The sequence below is a fragment of the Pogoniulus pusillus genome, chromosome 41 (assembly GCF_015220805.1).
Source record: "Pogoniulus pusillus isolate bPogPus1 chromosome 41, bPogPus1.pri, whole genome shotgun sequence".
NCBI lineage: Eukaryota > Metazoa > Chordata > Aves > Piciformes > Lybiidae > Pogoniulus > Pogoniulus pusillus.
In genome coordinates this window covers 2,361,212-2,387,141 of record NC_087304.1, presented here as the reverse complement: position 1 = coordinate 2,387,141, position 25,930 = coordinate 2,361,212, and the positions used below count along the sequence as shown (strand labels likewise).

At 61.7% G+C, this 25,930-nt stretch overlaps 1 protein-coding gene across 4 annotated transcripts in view; it reads left to right on the top strand.

Moving 5' to 3' along the window:
• The first annotated feature begins 3,310 nt into the window (after positions 1–3,310).
• The window catches only part of HOMER3 (homer scaffold protein 3), a 35,785-nt gene continuing 13,165 nt past the window's right edge, over positions 3,311–25,930 (top strand). The window contains exons 1-5 of one of the 4 annotated variants that reach the window (XM_064175189.1): positions 3,311–4,225; positions 15,072–15,211; positions 19,988–20,144; positions 22,946–23,077; positions 24,645–24,752. In XM_064175189.1, the coding sequence (XP_064031259.1) occupies positions 15,198–15,211; positions 19,988–20,144; positions 22,946–23,077; positions 24,645–24,752 (411 nt within the window). In that variant the 5' untranslated portion in view covers positions 3,311–4,225; positions 15,072–15,197. The remainder of the gene's footprint in view (positions 4,226–15,071; positions 15,212–19,987; positions 20,145–22,945; positions 23,078–24,644; positions 24,753–25,930) is intronic. The other 3 variants (XM_064175187.1, XM_064175190.1, XM_064175188.1) reach the window with 3 other exon arrangements.

The following is a 25,930-nucleotide window of genomic DNA, read 5'->3' as shown; positions in this document are numbered from 1 at the left end:
CACAGCACCCAGCTCTGCCCAGCACCCAGCCCTGCACAGCACCCAGCTCTGCACAGCACCCAGCCCTGCACAGCACCCAGCCCTGCACAGCACCCAGCTCTGCCCAGCACCCAGCCCCTAACAGTCACCCAGCTCTGCCCAGCACCCAGCCCCTAACAGTCACCCAGCTCTGCCCAGCACCCAGCCCCTACCAGGCACCCAGCTCTGCCCAGCACCCAGCCCCTAACAGTCACCCAGCTCTGCCCAGCAGCCAGCCCCTAATAGTCACCCAGCTCTGCACAGCACCCAGCCCCTACCAGGCACCCAGCTCTGCCCAGCAGCCAGCCCCTAATAGTCACCCAGCTCTGCCCAGCACCCAGCCCCTAATAGTCACCCAGCTCTGCACAGCACCTAGCTCCTAATAGTCACCCAGCTCTGCCCAGCACCCAGCTCCTAACAGCCACCCAGCTCTGCACAGCACCCAGCCCCTAACAGCACCCAGCTCTGCACAGCAGCCAGCCCCTAATAGTCACCCAGCTCTGCCCAGCAGCCAGCCCCTAACAGCACCCAGCTCTGCACAGCACCCAGCCCCTAACAGCACCCAGCTCTGCCCAGCACCCAGCTCCTAACAGCCACCCAGCTCTGCCCAGCAGCCAGCCCCTAATAGTCACCCAGCTCTGCCCTGCACCCAGCCCCTAATAGTCACCCAGCTCTGCCCAGCACCCAGCCCCTAACAGCCACCAGCTCTGCACAGCACCCAGCCCCTAACAGCACCCAGCTCTGCCCAGCACCCAGCCCCTAACAGTCACCCAGCTCTGCACAGCACCCAGCTCTGCACAGCACCCAGCTCTGCACAGCACCTGGCTCTGCCCAGCACCTAGCCCCTAACAGCCACCCAGCTCTGCCCAGCACCCAGCCCCTACCAGACACCCAGCTCTGCACAGCACCCAGCTCCTACCAGGCACCCAGCCCCTACCAGGCACCCAGCTCTGCACAGCACCCAGCCCCTACCAGGCACCCAGCTCTGCACAGCACCCAGCCCCTACCAGGCACCCAGCTCTGCACAGCACCCAGCTCCTACCAGGCACCCAGCCCCTACCAGGCACCCAGCTCTGCACAGCACCCAGCCCCTACCAGGCACCCAGCTCTGCACAGCACCCAGCCCCTAACAGCCACCCAGCTCTGCCCAGCACCCAGCCCCTAACAGCACCCAGCTCTGCCCAGCATCCAGGCCCCTACCAGGCACCCAGCTCTACCCAGCACCCAGCCCCTAACAGGCACCCAGCCCCTACCAGGCACCCAGCTCTGCCCAGCACCCAGCCCCTAACAGCCACCCAGCCCCTACCAGGCACCCAGCTGCCAGCACCACGCTCCAGGTGCCTGCCTGGGCAGCTGTGTGGGGCAGGTTTGCTCAGTGTTCAGCTGCTCCAAGCACTGGGAACATCTTGGCCACAGCTTCACCATTCCTGACCTGAGCCCTGACTAAGCCCAGTCAGGGAAGGGACTCACCCCACCAGTACAGGTGGTACTGCTCAGTTCTTCTGTCACTGGCACACAGGGACAGGTGGTGCCCACCTGTGGGCCCATTGTGCCCTCATTAGGGGTGGGTGCACCTTGGGCTTTGCCTAAGGAATCCAAGGTGAGCAGCAGCTGATGGGAGCAGTGCTGGGAAGGAGCAGGTGGGGAAAGATCCCCTCCAGGCTTGGCCTTCTGCTCCTGCTGCTGTGTCTCTTGGTGTGGGCTGTGTCTCGCTGCCAGCCTGCCCTGTGCAGCCTCTGCCCCCTGCAGCTCCTTGCCCTGGCTCTGCCTCAGCTCACCACACTCTTGGCTTGCATTTCTGACTGCCAGGAAATCTTTCTGGCTACCATTGAGCCACTCTGCAGCCTGTGAGGAGCAGCTGAAGCATTTGCACACTTTCAGAGCAGGTTTTCATAGAGTCACATAGAGAGCTCCAAGCTCCAACAGCCCAACCCAGCCCCCAGCCCTGCCCAGCCACCAGACCATGGCACTCAGTGCCCCAGCCAGGCTTGGCTGCAACACCTCCAGCCACGGCCACTCCACCACCTCCCTGGGCAGCCCATTCCAGTGCCAATCACTCTCTCTGCCAGCAACTTCCTAACAACATCCAGCCTCAACCTGCCCTGCCACAGCTTCAGCCTGGGGCCCCTTCCTCTGGCCCTGGCTGCCTGGCAGCAGAGCCCAACCCCACCTGGCTACAGCCTCCCTGCAGGCAGCTGCAGGCAGCAATCAGCTCTGCCCTCAGCCTCCTCTGCTGCAGGCTGCACCCCCCCAGCTCCCTCAGCCTCTCCTCACAGGGCTGTGCTCCAGGCCCCTCCCCAGCCTTGCTGCCCTTCTCCAAACACCTTCCAGCACCTCAACAGCTCTCTGCAATGGAGGAGCCCACAACTGGACACAGCACTGCAGGGGTGTCCTGAGCAGTGCTGAGCACAGGGGCACAAGAACCTCCCTTGTCCTGCTGCCCACACTGCTCCTGAGCCAGCCCAGGCTGCCATTGGCTCTGCTGCCCACCTGGGCACTGCTGCCTCCTCTGCAGCTCCTCTCTGCCACCACCCCCAGGGCCCTCTCTGCCTGCCTGCTCTCAGCCACTCTGGCCCCAGCCTGTAGTGCTGCTTGGGGTTGTTGTGGCCAAAGTGCAGAACCTGCCCTTGGCCTTGTTCAGTCTCATCCCCTTGGCCTCTTCCCACCCATCCAGCCTGGCCAGGTCCCTCTGCAGGGCTCTGCTCCCCTCCAACAGCTCCACAGCTGCTCCTAGCTTGGTGTCATCTGCAAACTCACTGCTGCTGGACTCAGTCCCCTGCTCCAGATCACCAATAAAGACATTGAACAGGACTGTGCCCAGCACTGATCCCTGGGGCACAGCACTGGTGCCAGCTGCCAGCTGGCTGTGGCACCATTCACCACCACTTTCTGGGCCCAGCCCTGCAGCCAGTTCTTGACCCATATCAGAGTGATTCTGCCCAAGCCAGGTGCTGGCAGCTTTTGCTCTCTCCCATCATCCCTCTACAGTTGCTCAGCATCCCAGAGGTGTGGGCACCAGACCTGGGCAAGAGGTTTCACAGGTGGACTTCCCTCTCTCTCTTTTCCCTCTTCTATTGCCTCTCCTCTCTCTCTCCCTTTCCCACATCCTCTCCTTCTTTCCCCTCTCCTCTGCTGCCCAGTGCCCAGCTGCCAGGCTGAGGGCTGTGCCGGCTCCATGTCCTCATCAGGCTGGCAGTGCCTGGTTGCTGATCTCCCATCCCGCTCCCCGCAGCCTCCCTGCTTCCCTGGGTGTGTTCCCCTTCCGTGCCAGCCCCTTTCAAGAGCCGTCTGGATGCGCTCCTCTGCGATCTGCTCTCGGCGCTCCTGCTCTGGCAGGGAAGTTGGACCAGATGAGCTCCGAGGTCCCTTCCAGCTCCTGACACTCGATGATTCTGATTCCTCTCTTGCCCCAACGGCCTGGTGAAAGGCAGAACAAAGCGCTGCTGTCTCCGGCTGCAGCTCTCTGGCCCGAGAGCCAAGACTTTACTCCTCTCCCCTGGTACCCAGCGCCCGGGAAGCGCCCAGCGCCAAGGCTCGCTCGGTAGGCTCGGTCCGGCCCGGCTCGGCTCTGCCCGGTTGTGCCCGGCAGGTGGTGCCGCCGAGCCGGCCCCGGCGCCGGGAATAAAGTCGGGAAGAAGGAGCGGAGCGGCGGGAGCGCGATGGGGCAGCGGGCGGCGGGCGGCAGCGGCTGAGCCAGCGCCGAGAACAAAGCGGCTGGGGCCGGGCGGCGGCGGCGGCGGCGCCGGAGCGGGCCCGGGGAGAGCAGCGGCTCGGCTCTGCCGCTCCCTCCCTCCCATGCTGGAAGGGAAGGAGGGATCCCGGCAGTCGGAGAAGGGGAACTGCGGCGGCCGGGGCGGGGAGAGGCCCCGGGTTGGCCGTCGGAGCGCTCGGAGAGCTGTGCGGGGCGTGGGCGGCCGCGGAACCGGGGTTGAGGTTTGGTCCGGTCCGGGCGGCTCCTGCCCTCTGTGCTCCCTCGCACAGGCTTCGGGGCTCGCTGAGCCGAAAAGAGGCAAAACTATTGAGGTTTGGAAGTGAAATTCCGGAGGAAATTTAAAGAGCATCCGGATCCGGAGAAGGAGAGAAAGAAAGAGGAAGGGAGGAAGAAATCAGAGCGCGGAGAGCCCTCGGGCGGCGGCGGCGAGGACGGGGAGAGAGCGACAGAAAGAGAGAGAGAAGAGAGAGCAAAGCTGGCAGCGGCTGCGATGGGGTGAGCCTGGCACTTTGGTGTTGTTCTGCCTTTTGCTTTCCTTCTCCGCCGAGCCGGTTTGGAGGCGACAATAAAAGGGGTTGGAAGTTTGGGCTGGGCTCCGCTTTTCGGGGCTGGGCTCCGGTTTGCTTTTCGGGGCTGAGCTCCGGTTCGGTGTTCGGGGCTGGAAAGCAGCAAGCTGCGAGCCTGAGAACTCCTTTAAACAGAGCCCTGCGCAAGGGCAGCCTGCGGTGAGCTGTGCCTTGTGTGAAAGCCAACCTGGAGAGGCTGCCTGCTTGGGGAGGGGGGGGGGGAAAGGCTTTGGAACCCCCGGAGCTGCCTTCCCAAACTTTTTCTTTGCCCAGGAGTTAGGAATGAGGGATTTTGTTGGGCGGTTGCGAGTTTGGCATTCGGGACGAGGGATCCTGTTCTAAAGGCTGGTTGAAAGTGCCTGAGGGTTTCGTTTGGGATCCTCACCACACAACCCCCCCACACCCACCCACACACACACCCTGTTAGCTTTTCCAGGAGTCCAACAATGCTGCGTGGCAGTGGCCGTGGATTTTGGCGTGGGAATGGGGAGCTTAGGCTGGTATTTAATGCGTGTCCCAGTTCTAAGGCTCAGTCATGAGAGCTGGAAGGACCCTGACGTGTTGTTGCGAGCTCCTTGAAGCCCTGGTGGCAGTTTGGATCTGTAAGCAGCCTCTGATCAGCTCCCTCCCGACGTGGGGGTTTGACAACGCAGGGAAAAAGAAATCACCTTCCTAGGGGCTGCTTTTCCTTCTGCTCGTTTTCCTCTTGGATTAAACGACTGAACAGGCAAAGACAGGTCCTAGAAGCAGAAAAGGTCGAGGTGAAAGCTCGGCAGTGGCAGAGGTGTGACTGTCACAGCCCCTTCGAAGCTGGCAGAGCGATGAGCTGACCCCAAGTTAAACCAGAAAGTGTCTCTGCTCTGCTGTGACCTCTCTGTGGAACTTTGGGGGCTGCCAGGAAGGGTTTAACAGGCAGAGAGCCTGGGACTAAGCACTTGGGTAGTGTTTGGTGGCTGAATCCTTCCTGGAGCCTCAGGGACCCTCAGCAGGGATGTGAGTTCTGCAGAGGCTCACCATCTCCCGTGGAAAAGGTGGGGGTGGTGTCACCACCTGAGCTGTGTGATCAGAGTGGTGGAGCAGCAGGGCTGGTGGTAAAGCAGGGAGGATGTTTCCACCCACAGCTCTTTTAGTTCCACTTCACTCCTGAGCTGGAAGTGTCGTTTTGGCTGTGTGCTGGGGACACGGAGGAGACTCAGAGCACAGCACCTCCTGCATCCCGCCCTGGCAGCTGGTGGGAGATAAGGTGGCCTTGGCACAGGGGTGCTGGTTTCACAGTATCCCAGTATCATCAGGGTTGGAAGAGACCTCACAGCTCATCAAGTCCAACCCTTTAGCACAGAGCTCAAGGCCAGACCATGGCACCAAGTGCCACGTCCAGTCCTGCCTTGAACAGCTCCAGGGACGGCGACTCCACCACCTCCCCGGGCAGCCCATTCCAGTGGCCAATGACTCTCTCAGGGAAGAACTTTCTCCTCACCTCCAGCCTAAATCTCCCCTGGCACAGCCTGAGGCTGTGTCCTCTTGTTCTGGTGCTGGCCACCTGAGAGAAGAGAGCAACCTCCTCCTGGCCACAGCCTCCCCTCAGGTAGTTGCAGACAGCAATGAGGTCTGCCCTGAGCCTCCTCTTCTCCAGGCTAACCAATCCCAGCTCCCTCAGCCTCTCCTCGTAGGGCTGTGCTCAAGGCCTCTCCCCAGCCTCGTTGCCCTTCTCTGGACACACTCAAGCATCTCAATGTCCCTCCTAAACTGGGGGGCCCAGAACTGAACACAGCACTCAAGGTGAGGTCTAACCAGTGCAGAGTCCAGGGGCAGAATGACCTCCCTGCTCCTGCTGGCCACACCATTGCTGATGCATGCTCCTGCTGGCCACACCACTCCTCCACGTTCAATCTCATCCCCTTCTGGCTTCCATGGGCAAATCCTGCCTGCACTCCTTGTGCCCATGGCGCTGGAGGGACTCCTGCATTAGCACTTCCCTTCTGAAGTGGGACCAGCTCTTGATCCTGAGGGAAGGAGTTCAGCCAGGTCTCAGCTGAGGCTCACCTCACTGAGGTTTCTGTGCCCCCTGCTGCCAGCAGTGCCAGTGAGTGCAGGGGGGTTCAGTGCATGGCTCCTAACGTCAGCTGCTGGCAGCTCTCTGCCTTGTCACGTCCATGGAGCACATCAACTCCCCCACTCCTGCTTCAGCTCTCACCCCCCTGACCTCTGCTAAGTGGAACATTTGCAGCGTCCTTGTCAGAGCCCTCTGCTTTCAGAGCTCTGGCAAGGGCAGGTTGAAAATAGCAGCAGATCTTGGGGACCTTTTTCCAGTGAAGCTGAGCAGGTTGTGCCTGGAAGTTCGGGGTGGGGGTGGGCAGGAGCTTGTCATGAGGCTGCAGAGGCATGGGACAGTTTGCAGTGCCTCTGTTATCTCCCAGTGCCTTGGCTCTGGTGCTCACTGGACCTGGCTTCTGGGCTGTAGAAAGAATGATTTAGCTGCAGCTTGGCTCTGTTGGCTTAGTTTGAGCTTTAGCTGCTGTACAGGCTGCCAGCCACTCTGCTTGCTCCAAAGCTGGAGCTGAGGAGCAGAGGTCACAGTTGTGGGGGCAGGTGGATGCTGTAGGCGCCCAGGAGCGCAGTGCTCAGCAGCTGGGATGCCCTGGAGGTGGAGATTGGGTTCTAGCAGAGCAGAAACCTCTCTCAGCTGCGTTGCAGCTCCAAAGGCACTTCATCCCCCAGCCCTGTGCCTGACCTTGCATGCCGGTGGCTGTTCCCCGGGCGGATCCAGCAGGAGCACACATGCAGCCAGGATTCCTTTGCTGCCCTTTATCTGCAGGCAGGCCATGAGGCAGCTGCTTCTCATTCCTCTGCTGAGCCCTGCTGGGTAATCTCTTGGGAGCTGGGGGAGGCAGGAGGGAGAGCAGCCCCTAGCCAGCTCCTGTTGCTGGAGCTGCAGGGATTCCACCTTCCCTCGGTGGCTGTGGGGGGGTTGAAGGTCTGGAGGTTTGGCCTCCCTCGATCCCATTCCACACTTTTCTTCCCAAGGTGACATTAGAAGGAAACTGAAGCTGCAGCTAAGGGGGCTGGAAAACCTGCCCGGTGGTTAGAACAAAGGGCTGGGAATCAGTCCTGGCTCTCCCAAACTTTGTTCCCAGAGCAGTCAGCAGTTCCCTGGCTGACACTCGGTGCCCTGGGGTGGGGTGGAGAAGGCAGTGTCAGAGCAGGCTCTGCCCCCATCGGAACCTCTGTTCTCTGGCAGGGAGGAGTCACTTTGCCCCTACCCCCTCCAAGTCCCTGGCTCCAGAAGCTTTGGGTTTCGGGGAGAGAAATGCAGAGATGAGCTTTGTGGCTGCTGCTAACCCACACTTCTTCCCCCAACAGCCCTGACTGCAGCCAGCAGCTACTCAAGCTGCCGAGGGAAGATAAAAGGAAGCGAAAACAGACAGTGGAGGAGGAGCAGGAGGTTGTTTCCCAGGCCCTCTCTCTGCTCCAGTTCTGCCTTTTGAGGCTCTGGCTCAAACACGTTTTCACTCCCCAGGGCTGCCCCCTCCCTTCAACCAGCCCTGTCCCTGCGGCGTCAGAGGCTGCCCAGCCCGGGGAGCCCTGGCTGGGGCCGTGGTGGCAGGGAATGCCCTGGCTTGGCAGCTCCAGCTGACTCAGCTGCTGCTGGGCTGCCTGCCAGGGCTCAGCCACATCTCTGCTCACAGCCTGGGTGCAAGCTGCCCTGTGCACACCCACCCAGGCACACAGAAAGGGCCCTGGGGGGGCTGGCAGCCAGGCTGGGGAGGTGCCCACCACAGCTGCTAGGAAATCTTGAGGCTGGCGATGAGCCTGGAACAGGAGATTACCTCTTTTGGGGGGGGGTTGCTGCTTGTGGCTGCTCCTTCAGCCCAGCTGCAGTGCAGAAGGACAGCCCTAAGGGCTCTGAGCTGTCACCAGGAGCTTGGCACCCCCTTGGTGCCCCAGCTCCCTTCTGCTCCTGAGCCACAGAACCAAGGGGCTGTGAGGAGCTGGCACTTGGTGGTTTCTGCTCGGTGCTGGTGAGACCTCCCCTGCAGGGGAGTCCAACTGTGGGGCCCCCAGCACAAGGAGGACATGGACCTGATGGAGAGGGGCCAGAGGAGGCCATAAAAGTGGCCCAAGGGCTGGAGCACCTCTGCCACAGGGACAGGCTGAGGGAGCTGGAGAAGATTCCAGGGACACCTTAGAGCTGCCTGCCACTACCTGAAGGGGCTACAGGGCAGCTGGGGAGGGACTGCTCCCAAGGGCAGGCAGCACCAGGACAAGGCAAAATGGTTTGAAACTGGAGCAGGGGAGACTCCTGGTTTGGTTTTGGACCAGAGGCTGCCTGGGTGCTGAGCAGAGGGTTTCAAGGGATGATCCTCTCCGTGCCCAAGTGCAGAGAGGCTCCTTTCTCTGCCAAGCAAATGAATGTCCCTGCAAAGAGAAGCTGCAGTGAGTGAGGAGGTGCAAGCTGGGCAGCAGCTGATGGGCTTCAAGAGATGCCCTTGGCTGAACCCCCTCAGGAGCACCAAGGCAAATGCAGTGAATGAGGACTGAGCTCATCCTCCCCAGCACATCCCAGTTGCTGCCTTAAGTGGCTACAAGAGTTTATTCTAAACCTCAGACCTATTTCATTTGTGTCCCTGGAGTGCTTTGAGCTCTGACTCCCTCCCCAGAGCTCTCTCTTGAAGCTCTGTGCTTATGTCTGGGTTTGGATCCTGCTCCTTTGGGGCAGCTCTCAGCTTTGGGGCTGCAAAGAGGGCAGGAGCTGTGGTGTGCGTGGGGAAGGTGACTCTGGAAGCTGCTCTGCCCGCAGCAAGCAGAAGGCTTCTTCCCTCTGGTGGTGCAGCAAAGGGTGGGGGCAGGGGAGCAGGATGTGCTCGGTGATGGAGGTCACTGAACGGAGCCGGCGCAGGCAGGCAGGGCTGGGAGCTGCTGTGGAGGAAAGGAAGGAGAGGACCTGAGTGGGGGAAAGATTAGAGATTGCTGAGCAGATGGGAGGAGAAGCAGCAGATGGAGTCTACCTGGACTGCAGCAAAGCCTTTGACACTGTCTGCCACAAGAAGCTCCTGGCCAAGCTGGCAGCTCATGGCTTGGACAGATTCACTCTGTGCTGGGTCAAGAACTGGCTGGATGGCAGAGCCCAGACAGTGGTAGTGAATGGTGCCACAGCCAGTTGGCAGCTGGCACTGGTGGTGTGCCCCAGGGATCAGTGCTGGGCCCAGTTCTGTTCAATATCTTTATTGATGATCTGGAGCAGGGGATTGAGTCCAGCAGCAGTAGGTTTGCAGATGACACCAAGCTAGGAGCTGCTGTGGAGCTGTTGGAGGGTAGGAGAGCCCTGCAGAGGGACCTGGCCAGGCTGGGTGGGTGGGCAGAGGCCAATGGGATGAGATTGAACAAGGCCAAGGGCAGCACTGCAGGCTGGGGCCAGAGTGGCTGAGAGCAGCCAGGAGGAAAGGGCCCTGAGGGTACTGATAGAGAGTAGCTGGAGATGAGCCAGCAGTGTGCCCAGGTGGCCAAGAGAGCCAATGGCATCCTGGGCTAGCTCAGGAGCAGTGTGGGCAGCAGGACAAGGGAGGTTCTTGTGCCCCTGTGCTCAGCACTGCTCAGGACACCCCTGCAGTGCTGTGTCCAGTTCTGGGCTCCTCAATTCAAGAGAGATGTTGAGGTGCTGGAAGGTGTCCAGAGAAGGGTAACAAAGCTGTGAGGGGCCTGGAACACAAACCCTACGAGGAGAGGCTGAGGGAGCTGGGGGGGTGCAGCCTGCAGCAGAGGAGGCTCAGGGCAGAGCTCATTGCTGTCTACAACTCCCTGCAGGGAGGCTGTAGCCAGGTGGGGTTGGACTCTTCTCCCAGGCACCCAGCAACAGAACAAGGGGACACAGCCTGAAGCTGTGCTGGGGCAGGTCTAGGCTGGATGTTAGGAGGAAGTTGTTGGCAGAGAGAGTGATTGGCATTGGAATGGGCTGCCCAGGGAGGTGGTGGAGGCACCGTGCCTGGAGGTGTTCAAACGAAGCCTGGATGAGGCACTTAGTGCCATGGTCTGGTTGACTGGATGGGGCTGGGGGATAGGTTGGACTGGATGAGCTTGGAGCTCTCTTCCCACCTGCTTGATTCTATGATTCACACAGCAGCTGTGCAGGCAGGCAGAGACCCTTCCCTGCCGGCAGAGACCTTCCCTGGCCAGAGACAATGCAAGGAAGGATCAGAAGCAGCAATAACCTCCTGGGCTCTCCCTCTCCGGGAGGTCTCCTCCTGCGATCCCTGGGGATGCTCTGATCCATCCCATCCCATCCCATCCACTGCAGGGGACGTGGGATGGACCCCAGTGATGTCCCCTGCGTGGGAGAGCATCACAGAATGGGTTGAAAGGGACCCTAAAGCTCATCCAGCTCCAACTCCCTGCCGTGGGCAGGGACACCTCCACCAGCCCAGGTTGCTCAAGGCTTTGAACACCTCCACGGAGGGGACATCCAGAGCCTCCCTGGGCAGCCTGTGCCGGTGTGTGCCCACCCTGACTGCCAAGGATTCCTCCCTAGCAAGGCAGAGGAGATGCTGCAGCCCCTCCTGGAGAGCCCTCTGCAGGGTGGCTCACCCCTGGTGCTCTGCAGCTGCCCTGGGGCATCGCAGGAGAGCCCTTGAGGAGAGGCCAAGGTGAGGAGGGGGCAGAGCCCACACGCAGGCAGGGCACTGGGGGACAGTCCCTGCATCCTGTGCCACCTGTGTTCAGATTGGGCAGGGCAGAGCTGCTTTCAGTTCTCCACTCCTTGGCACCTTTGTGCCTGCTGTTGGCTGAAGCATGGTGCTGGTGCAGGGGACTGAGCTGGTGCCACCTGCACCTCCCCAGCACTGGGGCTGGTGCAGGGGACTGAGCTGGTGCCACCTGCACCTCCTTAGTGCTGGTGCTGGTGCAGGGGACTGAGCTGGTGCCACCTGCACCTCCTTGGAGCTGGTGCAGGGGACTGAGCTGATGCCACCTGCACCTCCTTGGAGCTGGTGCAGGGGACTGAGCTGGTGCCACCTGCACCTCCTTGGGGCTGGTGCAGGGGGCTGAGCTGATGCCACCTACACCTCCTTGGGGCTGGTGCAGGGGACTGAGCTGATGCCACCTGCACCTCCTTGGAGCTGGTGCAGGGAACTGAACTGGTGCCATCTACACCTCCTTAGTGCTGGTGCAGGGTGCTGAGCTGGTGCCATCTGCACCTCCTTGGGGCTGGTGCAGGGGACTGAGCTGATGCCACCTGCACCTCCCCAGCACTGGTGCTGGTGCCTGAGCTGATGCCATCTGCACCTCCTTGGCACAGGGCAGGACTTGCAGGCTGCTCCTCTGCAGGAGCCTGGCAGCTCATCAGCATGTCCTGACCTGCCATGGGCCCTTGCCAGCCCCAGCAAACGCTGCCTCTGTGACCTCTCAGTCCATGGCTGCTCTGCTGAGACCATAAATTAAGAGAACCAAACCCAATTTGCTCTGCTGGCAGCGGTGCCACCAGCAGCTCAGTGTCCAGCAATCAATTGGGTTGCTGTGGAGAGAGGAAGAATGGAAGGAGCAAGGTGGGAATGAGAGCAGCCTGCCCTTGGCACCTCACCTTAACGAGCAGTGAGTCAGGCTGCAGGCAGAGAGCACATCAGGGGTGACTGATCCCCAGCCCAGGCTCCCTCTGACCTCCCTCCAGCTTCTCTGCCACCAGAAGCCTCCGGAGGAGCCAGCTTGGGGGCTTCACTCTGGCACCACCCCGCAGCTGGCAGCTTTGCTGGTGTGAAGAGCAGGTTGGCAACAGCTGCATCCCTTGCAGCAGCTGCTTCCTTTGCAGCTCCTTGCCTTGCCCTGCTGCTTGGGTGCCTGCAGCTGGAGGCTTGAGGAGCATCCATGGGGGGGTGGGGGACAAGTCCGTGGGACTGAGCCGTCCAACTTTGCCCTCCCCCCTAGGGTGAGAACAAGCAGTGGAGGCTGTGAGAGGATCCCTGGAGCCCTTCCAGTTGTCCTCAGGCTCTTGCTGCTCACCTCTGCGTCCCAGCCTGATCTGTGCCTTTGTTTTGCCTTAATCACCTGGGGAGGGCAGCCCTGGGTGGGGGTGGGAGGGCAGCCCCGGAGGGGTTGGGAAGGGCTTTTACTTACCTGTGTCCTGCTGGGAAATCAATCCCCAGTGGAGCCTCCCAGCTGGGAGCAGGAAGGGATCTGCCTGGCTCAGGGCTGCCTGATGTCTGCAGCACCCCCTGCAAGCTGAGGGGGAGAAGAGAGCTGAGGCAGGAGGCAGAATGTGCCAGTTTGGATCTCAGGCACTCTCGGGACTGCTCTGAAAGGCTTTGGAGGTTTCTCTGGAAGCAGGAGGTCGGCAGCTTGGGCAGCAGCAAGCCTGAGTGCTGCAGAGTGCTCCTCAGAGGCTGCTGCACTCAAGCATCTGAGATCTGCCTCTGCTGTGCTCCTTCTGCTGCCCTGCCCTGCTGCCTGTCTGCTGCCCTGCAGCCCTGCTGCCTGCCTGCCCTGCTGCCTGCCCTGCAGCCTGCCTGCCCTGCTTGCCCTGCTGCCTGCCCTGCAGCCTGCCTGCTGCCCTGCCCTGCAGCCCTGCTGCCTGCCTCCTGCCCTGCCCTGCAGCCTGCCTGCCCTGCTTGCCCTGCTGCCTGCCTCCTGCCCTGCCCTGCAGCCCTGCTGCCTGCCTGCTGCCCTGCCCTGCAGCCTGCCTGCTGCCCTGCCCTGCAGCCTGCCTGCTGCCCTGCCCTGCAGCCTGCCTGCTGCCCTGCCCTGCAGCCTGCCTGCTGCCCTGCCCTGCAACCTGCCTGCCCTGCTTGCCCTGCAGCCTGCCTGCTGCCCTGCAGCCCTGCTGCCTGCCTGCTGCCCTGCCCTGCAACCTGCCTGCCCTGCTTGCCCTGCAGCCTGCCTGCTGCCCTGCCCTGCAGCCTGCGTGCCCTGCTTGCCCTGCAGCCTGTCTGCTGCCCTGCAGCCCTGCTGCCTGCCTGCTGCCCTGCCCTGCCCGCCCTGCAGCCTGCCTGCTGCCCGCCCTGCAGCCTGCCTGCTGCCTGCCCTGCTTGCCCTGCTGCCTGCCTGCCTGCCCTGCTGCCTTCCCTGCTGCCCAGCACAGGACCATTCCTCTGGGAAAAGGCCTCCCAGGTCAGGGAGCCAAACCATCGAGTGCTTGGTGGTCACTAACCCCCCAGTGGCCACCCTGCTCCCAGCTGGGAGTCCCTACTGGGATTGATTTCCCAGCAGGACACAGGTAAGTAAAAGCCCTTCCCAACCCCTCCAGGGCTGCCCTCCCACCCAGGGCTGCCCTCCCCAGGTGATTAAGGCAAAGCAAAGGCACAGATCAGGCTGGGACGCAGAGGTGAGCAGCAAGAGCCTGATGACAACTGGAAGGGCTCCAGGGATCCTCTCACAGCCTCCACTGCTTGTTCTCACCCTAGGGGGGAGGGCAAAGTTGGACGGCTCAGTCCCACGACTTGTCCCCCACCCCCCCATGGATGCTCCTCAAGCCTCCAGCTGCAGGCACCCAAGCAGCAGGGCAAGGCAAGGAGCTGCAAAGGAAGCAGCTGCTGCAAGGGATGCAGCTGTTGCCAACCTGCTCTTCACACCAGCAAAGCTGCCAGCTGCGGGGTGGTGCCAGAGTGAAGCCCCCAAGCTGGCTCCTTAGTGGTCAGCAACCTCCCCTCCCCCCTCCCCCCTCCCCCTCCCACCTTGGCCATTAAACTAAATCTGCTCTGAGCTGTTGTGCAGTTGGAGGTGGAGAGACTCTGGCATGGGTTGCCTGGGGGAGGCTGTGGATGTAGATGTCCCCTCCCTGGAGGTGTTCAAGGCCAGGTGGGATGAGCAGCCTGGGAGTTGTCTCTGCCCGTGGCAAGGGGTTGGAGGAGATGATCTTTGAGGTCCCTTCCAAGCTGAGCTGTTCTGGGGTTCCATGAGTGGGAGCAGAACTTGCCCAGTGCTGAGGATCACAGAGTGGCAGGGGCTGGAAGGGACCTCCAAAGCTCAGCCAGTCCAAGCCCTGCCAGAGCAGCAGCACCCAGAGAGGAGCACACAGCAACACATCCAGGCAAGGGTGAGTATCTCCAGAGGGGGAGACTCCACAGCCCCCCTGGGCAGCCTGTGCCAGGCTCTGGCACCCTCACAGGGAAAAATTCCCCCTCCTGTGTACATGGAACTTCCTATTTAATCAGGCAGGGCTGGAAGGGACCACAAGGAGCAGGCAGTGCCAACCCCTGCCATGCCCAGGGACACCCTACCCTAGAGCAGGCTGCACACAGCCTCAGCCAGCCTGGCCTCAAACACCTCCAGCCATGGGGCCTCAACCACCTCCCTGGGCAGCCCCTGCCAGGCTCTCACCACTCTCCTGCTCAACAACTTCCTCCTCACCTCCAGCCTCACTCTCCCCACCTCCAGCTCTGCTCAATCCTCCCCACTCCTGCCTCTGCCTCAGCTGCCACCACTGCCCCTTGGCCTGGCACTGGCATCCCCCAGCAGAGCCTGGCTGCAGCCTCCTGCCACTCACCTGCACACATTGAGAACCACTGCTGAGGTCACCTCTCAGCTGCTCTGCTCCCAGCTCCCAGCCCCAGCTCCCTCAGGCTCTCCTAGCAGAGCTGCTCCATTCCCTTCAGCACCTCTGTGGCTCTGGGCTGGGCTCTCTCCAGCAGTTCTGTGTCCCTCTTGAACTGGGGGGGGTCAGAACTGGACACAGGACTCCAGATGTGGCCTCAGAAGAGCTGGCAAGTGCCAGGCTTTGGGAGCTGAGGGCAGCCAAAGGCCCCAGGGGCTGTGCCTGTGCTGTGTGTGGTGACTGCTGACTTCTCCCTGGCTAGGAAATGAATCACTCTGGAGGCAGCACCAAAGAGGAGCCTCAGTCCTGCTAAGAGACCTGAGGAGGAAGCTGCTGGAGGAAGAGCTCTGCACTAACTCCTGCCTGTAGCCCTTGCCCCTACTAACCAATGTCAACAACTAGGTAATGTCCTTCCTCTGCTCTCTCTGGCACCAGCCCAGGATGTGGTGCTTCAGGGGCACAAACATCAGGGGGTTCCCTTCTCTGTGCCTCAGAGGAGAAGCCACAATCCAGGCAAAGCTTGGTGCCTGCTGGTGGAGCCTGGGAAAACTGGGATCTCATTCCAGACATGGGCTGTGGGTGGATAAAAGCAGCCAGAGAGGATGGTGAGGAGCTGGGTTAGATCCTCAGGCAGTCTGCCCCTGAGCAAGGGAGAGGAAGGGGCTGGAGGGAGCCAGGGGTTGAGACTGGACATGCCTAGGATGGGTTGGGCTGGAAGGGGCCTTGAAAGGTGATAACAAGAAGCAGTTTGTTGCCCAGGTTTTGCTGGTGGCTCCCAGCAGCACCAGGTGCAGTCCTCTGCATTGATGGGAAGCTGCTGCCTGCAGCTGGGAAGGAGGAGGAGGTGCAAATGGGTGGATTTGGGAAGCTTGCACACCGCAGGCTTGAGCCTGTGCCTCGTCTGCAGCTGTCACAGGCCTGGGGGTGGGGAGGAGGAGGAGGAGTTGCAGCCCTTCAGACCTGAGCAGCTCTGCGTGAGGCAGTGGCCACTGCCTTGGGGTTTAACCCGAGGCAAAGGAAACCTCTGAGGCAAAGGAAACCTCCAAGCCCTGTTGCACCTGGGACCTTCCCTCCCTGTACCTCCTGCTGCCTGGGGCTCAGCTGCTTAGCCCAGCTCTGACCGTGCTGGGGGCAGAACCTGGGGCAGAGCTGTCCTGGGGCAGAGCTGTCCTGGGGCAGAGCTGTCCTGGGGCAGAGCTGTCCTGCAGCTGAGCTGTCCTGGGGCAGAGCTGTCCTGGGGCAGAGCTGTCCTGGGGCAGAGCTGTCCTGGGGCAGAGCTGTTCTGCAGCAGAGCTGTCCTGGGGCAGAGCTGTCCTGCAGCAGAGCTGTCCTGGGGCAGAGCTGTCCTGGAGCAGAGCTGTCCTGCAGCAGAGCTGTCCTGGGGCAGAGCTGTCCTGGGGCAGAGCTGTCCTGGGGCAGAGCTGTCCTGGGGCAGAGCTGTCCTGGGGCAGAGCTGTCCTGGGGCAGAGCTGTCCTGCAGCAGAGCTGTCCTGGGGGCAGAGCTGTCCTGGGGCAGAGCTGTCCTGGGGCAGAGCTGTCCTGGGGCAGAGCTGTCCTGCAGCTGAGCTGTCCTGGGGCAGAGCTGTCCTGGGGCAGAGCTGTCCTGCAGCAGAGCTGCCCTGGGGCAGAGCTGTCCTGGGGCAGAGCTGTCCTGGGGCAGAGCTGTCCTGGGGCAGAGCTGTCCTGCAGCTGAGCTGTCCTGGGGCAGAGCTGCCCTGGGGCAGAGCTGTCCTGGGGCAGAGCTGTCCTGGGGCAGAGCTGTCCTGGGGGCAGAGCTGTCCTGCGGCAGAGCTGTCCTGGGGCAGAGCTGTCCTGGGGCAGAGCTGTCCTGGGGGCAGAGCTGTCCTGGGGGCAGAGCTGTCCTGGGGGCAGAGCTGTCCTGGGGCAGAGCTGTCCTGCAGCAGAGCTGTCCTGGGGCAGAGCTGTCCTGGGGCAGAGCTGTCCTGGGGCAGAGCTGTCCTGCAGCTGAGCTGTCCTGCAGCAGAGCTGTCCGGGGGCAGAGCTGTCCTGGGGCAGAGCTGTCCTGGGGGCAGAGCTGTCCTGCAGCTGAGCTGTCCTGGGGCAGAGCTGTCCTGGGGCAGAGCTGTCCTGGGGCAGAGCTGTCCTGGGGCAGAGCTGTCCTGGGGGCAGAGCTGTCCTGCAGCTGAGCTGTCCTGGGGCAGAGCTGTCCTGGGGCAGAGCTGTCCTGCAGCTGAGCTGTCCTGGGGCAGAGCTGTCCTGGGGCAGAGCTGTCCTGGGGGCAGAGCTGTCCTGGGGGCAGAGCTGTCCTGCAGCAGAGCTGTCCTGGGGCAGAGCTGTCCTGCGGCAGAGCTGTCCTGCAGCAGAGCTGTCCTGGGGCAGAGCTGTCCTGGGGCAGAGCTGTCCTGGGGCAGAGCTGTCCTGGGGGCAGAGCTGTCCTGCAGCAGAGCTGTCCTGGGGCAGAGCTGTCCTGGGGGCAGAGCTGTTCTGCAGCAGAGCTGTCCTGGGGCAGAGCTGTCCTGCGGCAGAGCTGTCCTGCAGCAGAGCTGTCCTGGGGCAGAGCTGTCCTGGGGCAGAGCTGTCCTGCGGCAGAGCTGTCCTGCAGCTGAGCTGTCCTGCAGCAGAGCTGTCCTGGGGGCAGAGCTGTCCTGCGGCAGAGCTGTCCTGGGGCAGAGCTGTCCTGCAGCAGAGCTGTTCTGCAGCAGAGCTGTCCTGGGGCAGAGCTGTCCTGGGGCAGAGCTGTCCTGGGGGCAGAGCTGTCCTGGGGCAGAGCTGTCCTGGGGCAGAGCTGTCCTGGGGGCAGAGCTGTCCTGGGGGCAGAGCTGTCCTGGGGCAGAGCTGTCCTGCAGCAGAGCTGTCCTGGGGGCAGAGCTGTCCTGGGGCAGAGCTGTCCTGCAGCAGAGCTGTCCTGCAGCAGAGCTGTCCTGGGGGCAGAGCTGTCCTGGGGCAGAGCTGTCCTGGGGCAGAGCTGTCCTGCAGCAGAGCTGTCCTGCGGCAGAGCTGTCCTGGGGCAGAGCTGTCCTGGGGCAGAGCTGTCCTGGGGCAGAGCTGTCCTGCAGCAGAGCTGTCCTGGGGGCAGAGCTGTCCTGCAGCTGAGCTGTCCTGGGGCAGAGCTGTCCTGGGGCAGAGGTGTCCTGCAGCTGAACTGTCCTGGGGCAGAGCTGTCCTGGGGCAGAGCTGTCCTGGGGGCAGAGCTGTCCTGGGGCAGAGCTGTCCTGGGGCAGAGCTGTCCTGCGACAGAGCTGTCCTGGGGCAGAGCTGTCCTGGGGCAGAGCTGTCCTGGGGCAGAGCTGTCCTGGGGCAGAGCTGTCCTGCAGCAGAGCTGTCCTGAGGGCAGAGCTGTCCTGCAGCAGCTGCTCGCTGTCTGCTGAGCTGTTTCCTCTCAGCCATTGTCAGGGAGCTCCTTGCAACCCTGCAGGATGCACTTCCCAAGCATGAGTCAAGGGAGGAAGAGCTGTGCTAAGGGGAAGGCACTTTTCATGTCCATGTCCTTCCCATCCTTTCATCCTTCCTTCTCCCCAGAGCTGCAGCTGGGAGGTGGCCTCGGTACAAACCCTGCAGCAGGCAGAGACCTCAGCCCCAGCTGCAGCTGGCATCAGCCTAGCAGTGCAGTGCTGAGAGCTGGTGAAAGGAACCTGCAGCTCAGGCTAAAAGTCATAGAACCTCCTCGTGGAATGGACTGGAAAAGCCTTCCAAGGTCACCCAGTCCAACCCTCAGCCCAACCCCACCATGGCCACCAAGCCCTGACCCAAGTGCCATGGCCACAGGTTTCTTGAACACCTCCAGGCAGAGGAACCCCAGCAGCTCCCTGGCATAGAACCACAGAACCAGGCAGGTTGGCAGAGAGCTCCAAGCTCCAACAGCCCAACCCAGCCCCCAGCCCTGCCCAGCCACCAGACCATGGCACTCAGTGCCCCAGCCAGGCTTGGCTGCAACACCTCCAGCCACAGCCACTCCACCACCTCCCTGGGCAGCCCATTCCAGTGCCAATCACTCTCTCTGCCAGCAACTTCCTAACAACATCCAGCCTCAACCTGCCCTGCCACAGCTTCAGCCTGGGGCCCCTTCTTCTGTTGCTGGCTGCCTGGCAGCAGAGCCCAACCCCACCTGGCTACAGCCTCCCTGCAGGCAGCTGCAGGCAGCAATCAGCTCTGCCCTGAGCCTCCTCTGCTGCAGGCTGCACCCCCCCAGCTCCCTCAGCCTCTCCTCACAGGGCTGTGCTCCAGGCCCCTCCCCAGCCTTGCTGCCCTTCTCCAAACACCTTCCAGCACCTCAACAGCTCTCTGCAATGGAGGAGCCCAGAACTGGGCACAGCACTGGAGGTGTGGCCTGAGCAGTGCTGAGCACAGGGGCACAAGAACCTCCCTTGTCCTGCTGCCCACACTGCTCCTGAGCCAGCCCAGGATGCCATTGGCTCTGCTGCCCACCTGGGCACACTGCTCCTGATACCTCCTGCTCCACTGCCCACTCTGCCCTGGCTGTGGTGTGCACCACACATGAGCCTCTGATGTCCTGTTTGTGCTTCTGCTTGCAAGCTTTGGGCCCATCCTTGTGCTCTGCTGAGCTGAGGGCACAGGCTGCTGCTGCTGGACTGGCCAGACCCCAGCCATGGTCACCCTCACAGGCCTTGGGGGGGTGCCTGAGGACTGCAGAGGAGGACAGGGAAGCTCTAGAGGAAGCTGTGGTCAAACACCCTTGGCAGCTTTGGTGTGCCAAGGGTATTCCATAGGGCAGGGTCACCAGGGTGCAGTGGCTGCCTGGGTGGTGGGCAGACAGGAGGCAAAAGCAGCTGTGGGCTTTCACCCTGCAGTGGCATCAGCCCACAGCTCCCCAGCTTCAGAAGAGTGCCAGGGGTGTGGAGTGCCCCTGGGCAGAGCACAGCCAAGCCCAGAGGCCTTGGGAGAGCAACTCCAGGCATGCTGGAGAACCTGGGTCCTGCCTGCCCTGAGAGGAAGGGCCAGGAGATGGCACCAGCCTGGGCAGGGGGGAGCTGCTGCCCCTCACACGGAGGCACAGTGAAGGGTGTGGTGGGCAGGGAGTGCCACAGTGCCAGCAGCTGGTGCCTCGGTGCCATGGAGAGGAGGCAAAGAGCAGGAGAGGAGCTGCAGTGGCAGTGCCAGGAGCTGGAGGCAGTGCCAGGAGCTGCAGCGGCAGTGCCAGGAGCTGGAGGCAGTGCCCCTGAGGCTCTGCCCTGACAGCCCCGGTCCTGTCTGTGGCAGGGAGCAGCCAATCTTCAGCACCAGGGCCCACGTGTTCCAGATCGACCCTGCCACCAAGAGGAACTGGATCCCTGCCAGCAAGCATGCCCTCACCGTCTCCTACTTCTACGATGCCACCCGCAGCGTCTACAGGATCATCAGCGTGGGCGGCACCAAGGTAGGGGGCGTGGGGCTGGCAGCGTGGCACAGCTCCCTGCAGGGCACCTCTGCAGCCAGAGCATCATCTGGGCTGGGTTTGGGCTCAGGTTGGGTGGTTCTCAGCGTGGGCAGCTCCATGCAGGGCACTTCTGCAGCCAGAGCATCATCTGGGCTGGGTTTGGGCTCAGGTTGGGTGGTTCTCAGCGTGGGCAGCTCCCTGCAGGGCACCTCTGCAGCCAGAGCCTGCTCTGGGCTAGGTTTGGGGTCAGGAGGGTTGGTTCTAGTGTGGGCAGTTCCCTACAGGGCACCTCTGCAGCCAGAGCCTGCTCTGGGCTAGGTTTGGGGTCAGGAGGGTTGGTTCTCAGCATGGGCAGCTCCATGCAGGGCATCTCTGCAGCCAGAGCCTGCTCTGGGCTAGGTTTGGGGTCAGGTTGGGTGGTTCTCAGTGTGGGCAGCTCCATGCAGGGTTGTGTCTGGGCTGCACTCACACTGGAGGCTCCTGTTGAGCTTTTCCCCACCCCAGACCCCCAGGTCCTGTTCCTCAGGGCTGCTCTCAGCCATTCCCCACCCAACCTGGAGCTGTGCTTGGGATTGCACCCACCCAGCTGCAGGACCTTACACTTGGCCATATTGAATGCCATGAGGTTTGCCTGGGCACAGCTCTGCAGCCTGCCCAGCTCCCTCTGGATGGATCCCTGCCCTCTAGCAAGTGACTGTGCCCACACAGCTTGGTGCCATCTGCAGACTTGCTGAGGGTGCACTGATGGCTCTGTGCATGGCACTGACAAAGATGTTCAACAGCACTGACCCCTGAGGGGTCCTGCTGCTTCTCGAGGGCCTCCAGCTGCTGAGGCAATCTCCTCCAGCTCTGCAATCTCCTCCAGCTCTGCAATCTCCTCCAGCTCTGCAATCTCCTCCAGCTCTGCAATCTCCTCCAGCCATTGTGATGGTTTGGGAGTTCACCACCCCCCATCCCCTCCATGGTCATCCACTCATGAAATCAGCCAGACTGGGCTCACCCACTCATGAAGTCATTCAGACTGGGCTCACCCACTCATGAAGTCAGCCAGACTGGGCTCACCCACTCATGAAATCAGCCAGACTGGGCTCACCCACTCATGAAGTCATTCAGACTGGGCTCACCCACTCATGAAGTCATTCAGACTGGGCTCACCCACTCATGAAATCAGCCAGACTGGGCTCCTCCACTCATGAAATCAGCCAGACTGGGCTCACCCACTCATGAAATCAGCCAGACTGGGCTCACCCACTCATGAAATCAGCCAGACTGGGCTCATCCACTCATGAAGTCACTCAGACTGGGCTCACCCACTCATGAAATCAGCCAGACTGGGCTCACCCACTCATGAAGTCACTCAGACTGGGCTCACCCACTCATGAAATCAGCCAGACTGGGCTCCTCCACTCATGAAATCAGCCAGACTGGGCTCACCCACTCATGAAATCAGCCAGACTGGGCTCACCCACTCATGAAATCAGCCAGACTGGGCTCATCCACTCATGAAGTCACTCAGACTGGGCTCACCCACTCATGAAATCAGCCAGACTGGGCTCACCCACTCATGAAGTCATTCAGACTGGGCTCACCCACTCATGAAATCAGCCAGACTGGGCTCACCCACTCATGAAGTCATTCAGACTGGGCTCACCCACTCATGAAGTCAGCCAGACTGGGCTCACCCACTCATGAAGTCATTCAGACTGGGCTCACCCACTCATGAAGTCAGCCATGCTGGGCTCAGCAGAGCTGGAAGTTAAGCGATGAGGCTTCAGGTTCCCAGCTCAGCACAACATTCCAGCAGACAGTTACAGCTCTGAGCAGAAGTAAATGAGTGAAAAGGTAGCACAGGAACACTGCAACCCTCCCAGCAATCAGAGTCCCCAGCAGGGGCTCCCAGGGGGCTCCTTTCCACCTCTCTTCCCACCCCAGAGTCTGCCTTAGGGGCAAGGTGAGTTTGGAGGATCAGCTTGGGGGGGGTTAGAAGCAGAAACACAGGATGGGGTTAGGGGTTGGAAGGGACCCAAAGAGGTCATCAAGTCCAAACCCCCTTCCCCTGCCAGAGCATCCAATCTAGCTCAGGGCACACAGGAACACATCCAGACAGGCCTGGGAAGGCTCCAGAGAAGGAATCACAGAATCAAGCAGGTTGGGAGAGAGCTCCAAGCTCTCAGTGCCCTGAATGTCAGCAGCCCCAGCTCAGACCAGCAAGACCTCTGCAAGACCTCTGCAGGCCCTGCCCTTGAGAATTAGACCTTAAAGAGTTGGCTCAAGAGAAGCATCAGGGAGACCTCAGCTCACAGCTCCAAGAGATTTGCTTCCCTGACCTTTCCTCCCCCTGGAGCACACAGCCTTGCCAAGCCACCTCTGTTCCCACCACAAGAGCTCCCCAGAACTGCTCTGTTCCTGAGGAATCACAGCACAGAGCAGGCTGGCAGAGAGCTCCAAGCTCCAACAGCCCAACCCAGCCCCCAGCCCTGCCCAGCCACCAGACCATGGCACTCAGTGCCCCAGCCAGGCTTGGCTGCAACACCTCCAGCCACAGCCACTCCACCACCTCCCTGGGCAGCCCATTCCAGTGCCAATCACTCTCTCTGCCAGCAACTCCCTCCTCACATCCAGCCTCAACCTCCCACAGCCCAAACTCTTTCAGTCTCTCCTCACAGGAGAGGACTACAGCTCTGAGCTCTCCTCCCCCCCAGCCCCTGCAGCAGGCAGGGATTGTGGTGACCAATTCCCCCCACCCCCAGGGCTGCAGGCTGGGTTTGCTTTCTCACTGTTTTCTCTCTCTCCATCTCCAGGCCATCATCAACAGCACCATCACCCCCAACATGACCTTCACAAAGACCTCCCAGAAGTTTGGGCAGTGGGCAGACAGCAGAGCCAACACTGTCTATGGGCTGGGCTTTGCCTCCGAGCAGCATCTCTCCCAGGTACAGCTGCACCCAGGCAAGCCTGGAGGAGAAGTCAGCCTCGGGGGAGAGGACTTTGGGAAGCTGCTGGGATTGCTCCTCCCACCCTGCTGAAATGCACTGCAAAGAGGCAAAGGTCATAGAATCAGTGGCAGGGGCTGGAAGGGACCTCCAAAGCTCAGCCAGTCCAAGCCCTGCCAGAGCAGCAGCACCCAGAGAGGAGCACACAGCAACACATCCAGGCAGGGGTTGAGTATCTCCAGAGGGGGAGACTCCACAGCCCCCCTGGGCAGCCTGTGCCAGGTTCTGGCACCCTCACAGAGAAAAATTCCTCTTCTTGTTTACATGGAACTTCCTATTTAATCAGGCAGGGCTGGAAGGGAGCACAAGGAGCAGGCAGTGCCAACCCCTGCCATGCCCAGGGACACCCTACCCTAGAGCAGGCTGCACACAGCCTCAGCCAGCCTGGCCTCAAACACCTCCAGCCATGGGGCCTCAACCCCCTCCCTGGGCAGCCCCTGCCAGGCTCTCACCACTCTCCTGCTCAACAACTTCCTCCTCACCTCCAGCATCATTCTCACCACCTCCAGCTCTGCTCCATCCCCCCTGGTCCTGCCACTACCTCTGCCTCAGCTTCCACCACTGCCCCTTGGCCTGGCACTGGCATCCCCCAGCAGAGCCTGGCTGCAGCCTCCTGCCACTCACCTGCACACACTGAGAACCACTGCTGAGGTCACCTCTCAGCTGCTCTGCTCCCAGCTCCCAGCCCCAGCTCCCTCAGGCTCTCCTAGCAGAGCTGCTCCATTCCCTTCAGCACCTCTGTGGCTCTGGGCTGGGCTCTCTCCAGCAGTTCTGTGTCCCTCTTGAACTGGGGGGGGTCAGAACTGGACACAGGACTCCAGATGTGGCCTCAGCAGGGCAGAGCAGAGGGACAGGAGAACCTCTCTCCACCTACTCACCACAGCCCTGCTCATGCCCCCCAGACTGGCACTGCCCCTCCTGGCACCAGAGCACACTGCTGGCTCCTGCTCACCCTCCCAGCCACCAGGACCCCCCAAATCCACTTCCCCTTTGCTCCCTTCCAGCAGCTCAGTCCCCAACCTATCCTGAGCTCTGGGGCTGTTCTTTCCCAGGTGCCAGACTCTGCCCTTGCCCTTGTTGAATTGCATTCAGTTCCTCCCTGCCCACCCCTGCAGCCTGTCCCAGTCTGGCTGGCTAGCAGATGCCAGCAGAGCACCTGGGCATGGCCAGAGGGTGCTGAGGGGGCCTGGCACAGCTGTGTGCAGGGCAGGCTTGGGTTAGTGATTGAGCTCAATGACCTGGAAGGGCTTCTCCAGCCTGAATCCCACCCTGAGTTAGGACCTGGGGCTCAGTTTTCTGTGCCTGCTGCTTGGCTCCCCCCAGGGTGCCAGCAGGAGGGGCAGGGGTGTGGGGAGCTGCTCTCTGCATTCCCTTGGCAGCTGAAGAGGAGCTCAGAAGCAGCAGGGCTGGGGAGAAGGTGCAAAAGGGAGCAGGAGCTGAGCTGCTCAGTTCCCCTTTGTTCCCCGTTGTGATGTGACCCTGGAGTGACTTTTGCCCTGCCCTGCAGTTCGCAGAGAAGTTCCAGGAGGTGAAGGAGGCAGCACGGCTGGCCAGGGAGAAGTGCCAGGACAAAACAGAGCTGACCAACCCTGCCCTGAGCATCACATCCCACCAGGTACTGCTTGGGAAGGGGCAGGAGCAGAGCTCCCTGCTGAGTGCTGCCAGCTGAGCCCCTCTCTGCCTCTCTGCTTCCAGCCCTTTCTGAGCCCCCCCCCAGGCTGGGGGTTCACATTCTGCTGAGCCCTGAGGTCACTCTGCTGCAACCCAGGGAGAGCAAGAACGAAGCAGTGCTTGAGTGGAGCTGCTGGGAGGGTTCTCAGCTCCTCTGCCTTTGCCAGTTGAACTGTCAAAGCCACCTGATGTCCTCTGAGGCCGTGCTGGGGGCTGGGGGGGGGGGGGGGGGGTTGGTGGTCTTTGGTGTGTGGCTACTTCTCTGCCAGGCTGCTGACTCCCTCTGGGCTCACGGGGACTGCAGCAGCAGCAGCAGCACACAGGAGGAGCAGTGCAGGGGCAGTGCAGGAGCAGTGCAGGGGCAGTGCAGGAGCAATGCAGGGGCAGTGCAGGGGCAGAGAAGGAGCAGTGCAGGGGCAGAGAAGGAGCAATGCAGGGGCAGTGCAGGAGCAGTGCAGGGGCAGTGCAGGAGCAATGCAGGAGCAGTACAGGAGCAGTGCAGGAGCAATGCAGGGGCAGTGCAGGAGCAATGGAGTGGCAGCGCAGAGGCAGTGCAGGAGCAGTGCAGGGGCAGTGCAGGAGCAATGGAGTGGCAGCGCAGAGGCAGTGCAGGAGCAGTGCAGGGGCAGTGCAGGAGCAATGCAGGAGCAGTGCAGGGGCAGTGCAGGAGCAATGCAGGGGCAAAGCAGGAGCAGTGCAGGGGCAGTGCAGGAGCAATGCAGGAGCAGTGCAGGGGCAGTGCAGGAGCAATGCAGAGGCAGTGCAGGAGCAGTGCAGGGGCAGTGCAGGAGCAATGCAGGGGCAGTGCAGGAGCAATGCAGGAGCAGTGCAGGGGCAGTGCAGGAGCAATGCAGGGGCAGTGCAGGAGCAATGCAGGAGCAGTGCAGGGGCAGTGCAGGAGCAATGCAGGGGCAGAGCAGGAGCAGTGCAGGAGCAATGCAGGGGCAGAGCAGGGGCAAAGCAGGAGCAATGCAGGGGCAGTGCAGGAGCAATGCAGGAGCAGCATGCAGGAGACTGCAAATGTCATGTGGGGTGCAGAGATGGGGGACACCTGCCTGGCTTGGGCCTCCTGCTTGCCCCCAGCCCCAGCAGCAGGAGGTGTCAGGGTGCCCAGAGCAGAAC